Source organism: Bidens hawaiensis, unplaced genomic scaffold (assembly GCF_021521415.1).
Source record: "Bidens hawaiensis isolate Kalapana, Puna unplaced genomic scaffold, B.hawaiensis_p1.1 tig00029072_1, whole genome shotgun sequence".
Lineage (NCBI taxonomy): Eukaryota > Viridiplantae > Streptophyta > Magnoliopsida > Asterales > Asteraceae > Bidens > Bidens hawaiensis.
Window position 1 is genome coordinate 61358 of NW_027505146.1, and position 4060 is coordinate 65417.

Here is a 4060-nt window from a genome sequence, read left to right on the forward strand (position 1 = left end):
TATATCCCGATAACATGTCTTCGGGAATGGGTATTTAATTTTTTAATTTTTTATTTCTTATTTAACATGTTTTTAAAGAAAGAAAAAATAAAATATAAACACTCTATCCCAACAATATGTCGTCGTGATTGGTTAGTTAAACTTTTATTATTTATTTCTTATTCAACATGTTTTTAAAGAAAGAAAAAATAACATATAAACACTCTGTCTCGACTACATATAGTACAGGATTGGATAGTTAATTTTTATTATTTGTTTCTAATTTAATATGATTTTAAAGAAAAAGAAAATAAAATATAAAAACTCAATCCCTACAAAAAGTCGTTGGGATTGGGTTGTTAATTTTTTATTATTTATTTCTAATTTAATATGATTTTAAAGACAAGGAAAAATAAAATATAAAAACTCTATCCCAATAACAAGTCATCGGGAGAAGTATCGAGTCATTGGTTTGGTTTAGTCAAACACTCTCTCGCGTATTAATAATTGACACGCGTATTGATCAGTCAAGAAATTTGGGATTTTCTATCCTGACGACATGTCATGGGGATAGGGTTTGGATATACTGACAACATCATGTTATCAGAATAGGTGTCGTCGGGATAGGCTTATATTCTTGTAGCGGTTGTAAAACAACTTGATTTTATGTTCTTAAACTACAATAAAACACACAAATGATCATCAACGTATAGTATGTGAATATTATAGGATAACATAAGTTTTGTTTTTTACATCTTAAAATAAATTAATTGGCACCTTTAAATGCAAAAATTGAACTCTTATAACATCTGTAATGCAAAAATTAAACTTATATTATATTTTAATTACTGTATAAATTAGGGGTTATTGAAATTACTTATTTAACCTCCTTATGATAGCTTATATAAGAAAGTTATAACTTATGATTTATCTATAAATAATTTTTGCTTTCTTAAATACGTTTTAACATATAAGTCATAAAAGGATAAAATAAGTAATCCCAAATGCCCCATTAGTCTTTCATTTACTATATTAAAATATTTAGGAATGTAGATTGTTTTTCAAATTCTCTTATATATTTAGAACATGATGCTATATCAATCAATAAAGTTTAGTTCTCAAAACATGCGCAAATGTGAATATTTTATCCAAACACTTAAAAATAAACCTAATAACTATAATCAAAATTTTCACATAGAGGCCACTCAAACTGATGTTTTCAGATTTATAACAATTCAAAAAACACTTATGTAACTTGAGAGGGGTGGAGCAAAAATGAATCGTTTGGAAGCTAGAAGTGGGATGTACTATTGATATCATTTGTAGGAACCCTAAATGTATCCTTTTTCATGTACCAACTAGCTTCCCTAACCCTACATTTACTCCTATATATTTCCCTCCCCATCAAAACCCTAATGGACCCTTTTCATATGTGCAATCCTCTCTCTATATATACCTATATATAATCATCCACTGATTAATATAACACATATCATTTGTGATCCACTGATTCAACTTCACGGTTTCCATTTGTGTGATCATGAACTTTGAAGTGCAAGCCGAGAGGGTAGCAAATATGGATCAACCAGCTGATCAAACGCCTTCGGATCAACACCTTTGTTACGTTCGTTGCAATTTCTGCAATACCCTTCTAGCGGTATTTATTTATGTGATCCAACTTTGTTTTTGAATGAAAACAAGATAATTATTTCAATATACATCATATCCTTTTATTTATACATAGATATTGATGTTTTATGTGTGAATAATCTGAATTTTTTTTTGTGTTCATTAATATATACAGGTAGGGATACCATGCAAGAGGCTTCTGGATACAGTGACTGTGAAATGTGGACATTGTAGCAATTTATCATTTCTGACCATTAGGGCTTCTCATCCTGATCATCCTTCACTTCCTCCTTTTCAGGTATATATGCTTCGTCATAATAATTTCAATAAAATTTATATTATTGTTAATTTACCAAAGTGGGATTTCGGGCGGTGCGTTTTCTTGAAATTGGAATTAAGGATGTTTTTTTAAGAATTTTTTGTGTGTTAAACCTGCAAACAGGCTGGTTTCTCGAGTGACTTTAAAAGAGGCACTCAATCTTTATCATCTTCATCGTCCACCTCAAATGAACCCACATCACCAAAAGCTCCGTTCGTTGTCAAACGTACGTACTCATCAGCTCTTTTCAATATTATTACTTTTGAATATTAAATATGATAAATACAATTATTATTACAAATTTATTATTTTTCGTGGCAAACAGCACCTGAGAAGAAACATAGGCTTCCATCTGCTTATAATCGATTCATGAAGTGAGTTTACAGCCAAACTACCAACAATCTTGACTTTTTTCGACATTTTCGGTATTCAAGTTAATAATATGTTCTTTTGTGTGAAACTTGAATATAGAGAGGAGATACAACGCATCAAAGCTTCAAATCCTCAGATACCACATCGAGAAGCATTCAGCACTGCAGCGAAAAATGTGATTACTTATTTATATATTTTGTAGCTTGTTTATATTGGTTCTCGCTAATTAATACTGCTTTGATTAAATACCTACATATAGTATGTATGTTTATATATAATTTTTTTTTTCACGTTTTGGGTTTTATTAATTCGTCTTCCGATGTTGCAACAGTGGGCTGGGCATATACCAAATGGATCCATCTCAGGGAGCATCAACACTGTAAGTTTTCTTCAGCATTTATTGGTTAAGAATAAAGAATTGTTTGTAACTAAAAGTATATTTCTCAATTTAAGTTACTTAAATATATTGCTACTTAAACTATAGTATATTTCTTAATATGAGCATATCAATGATTGCTAGCTCATGTAATTCAAATACTCATTAGCCCTTGTTATTTGCTACATTCAAAAGTCTGCAATTGAATCATATCATTTATTTAATTATCAATTTTTCATCATACAAAGTTAAAAAAATGAAACAAAATTTTGCTCAAAAAAACCAACACCCGCTCTTTTTATTGCTTATTTCTTTTTTATCTTGAAATGATGAATTGATCTCGTATAGTCATTTTCGACGTTGCTGTTGAAATAGCCCTTCTGGCAATAGTTTCTATTAGTCCACCCATTTCATTAAGGATTTGACCTCAGCCACCCAATATTAAGTAGAACCTTTACCTGAACTCATACGTGTTAATTAGATTGCTTAGAAGTAGGATGTTTCTCGTTTTTAGAAAGTATTGCCAAGCGAGAAAGAAAAAAAAACAAAAGTTGTGTATGAATCAGTCTAAATCTTAATCTTATTTAAGTTAAATAACGTAGTTGTGTCTCTGTTACTATATAAGAATCAAAGAGAACTCCATATTTCTATGATAACGATCCTTCATGAATGATGATATGTTTTCTGTTTTAGGGTTTTGATCTTGCAGGGATGAAGTAGCTAGATATGCGTTGCTACCTTGAAGTCGTTGAAAGGACTGATGCAACCTTATGTATTTGTATTCTGAAACTGATGTTCTATGAATGACTTATGTTATCTAATGTTCTTATTAGTTTAAAGACCATGGATTTTATGTAATATATCTATTTTAGAATGAATGATATCGATCTACATGTTTTATTTCTATTAGTATTATTAGTTTACGAGACAACGTACATATAATGAAATTGAAACAATGTAGAAAATAAAGGAAACATAAAAAGGATGTTGTTTGTTTAAAGTTTTCACGTTACTCGCAAACTAATATTAAACGATATATTATTAAAGAAACCGGTGCATGTGTGAACTGATTCGTTACAAGGAACTGCATAAGAAATGTTGGAATATTGGATCGAGCAAAGTCACTTGAATACAATATATTTTTTTCTGACAAATCGAAAATCACATTTTGAACTTTATTAAACCCTCTGTTTATGCTAAACACATAGTTTGTTCCTGTTAGGTCCTGTTTTGTTTATTTAGTCTTTTGTATTGGAATAGATGTATTTGTGTATGTTTGGGCTTGTTGGTTCATTTTGTATGTTATTGAGCCAAGGTCCATTGTAAAAAAGTCCATTAGGCATTAAATGAATATAACACTTCTCATGCATGCTTTCCTATAAATA

The 4060-nt window shown here is 30.0% G+C and overlaps 1 protein-coding gene across 1 annotated transcript; it reads left to right on the forward strand.

The window, feature by feature from the left end:
* Positions 1-1188: 1188 nt before the first annotated feature.
* LOC143611072 (protein CRABS CLAW-like) lies at positions 1189-2501 on the forward strand. The gene is made up of 5 exons (XM_077085377.1): positions 1189-1636; positions 1784-1906; positions 2051-2153; positions 2253-2301; positions 2399-2501. Exons 1-5 carry the CDS (start codon positions 1520-1522, stop codon positions 2499-2501), a joined length of 495 nt encoding a protein of 164 aa, XP_076941492.1. The 5' UTR covers positions 1189-1519.
* Positions 2502-4060: the final 1559 nt, after the last annotated feature.

Excerpts from the sequence above, each read along its gene's own strand:
- LOC143611072 (XM_077085377.1), top strand. The coding sequence starts at position 1,520 with ATGAACTTTGAAGTGCAAGCCGAGAGGGTAGCAAATATGGATCAACCA. Across the intron at positions 1,637-1,783 it reads TCTGCAATACCCTTCTAGCG|GTAGGGATACCATGCAAGAG; the intron begins GTATTTATTTAT and ends TAATATATACAG. Across the intron at positions 2,154-2,252 it reads AGCTCCGTTCGTTGTCAAAC|CACCTGAGAAGAAACATAGG; the intron begins GTACGTACTCAT and ends CGTGGCAAACAG.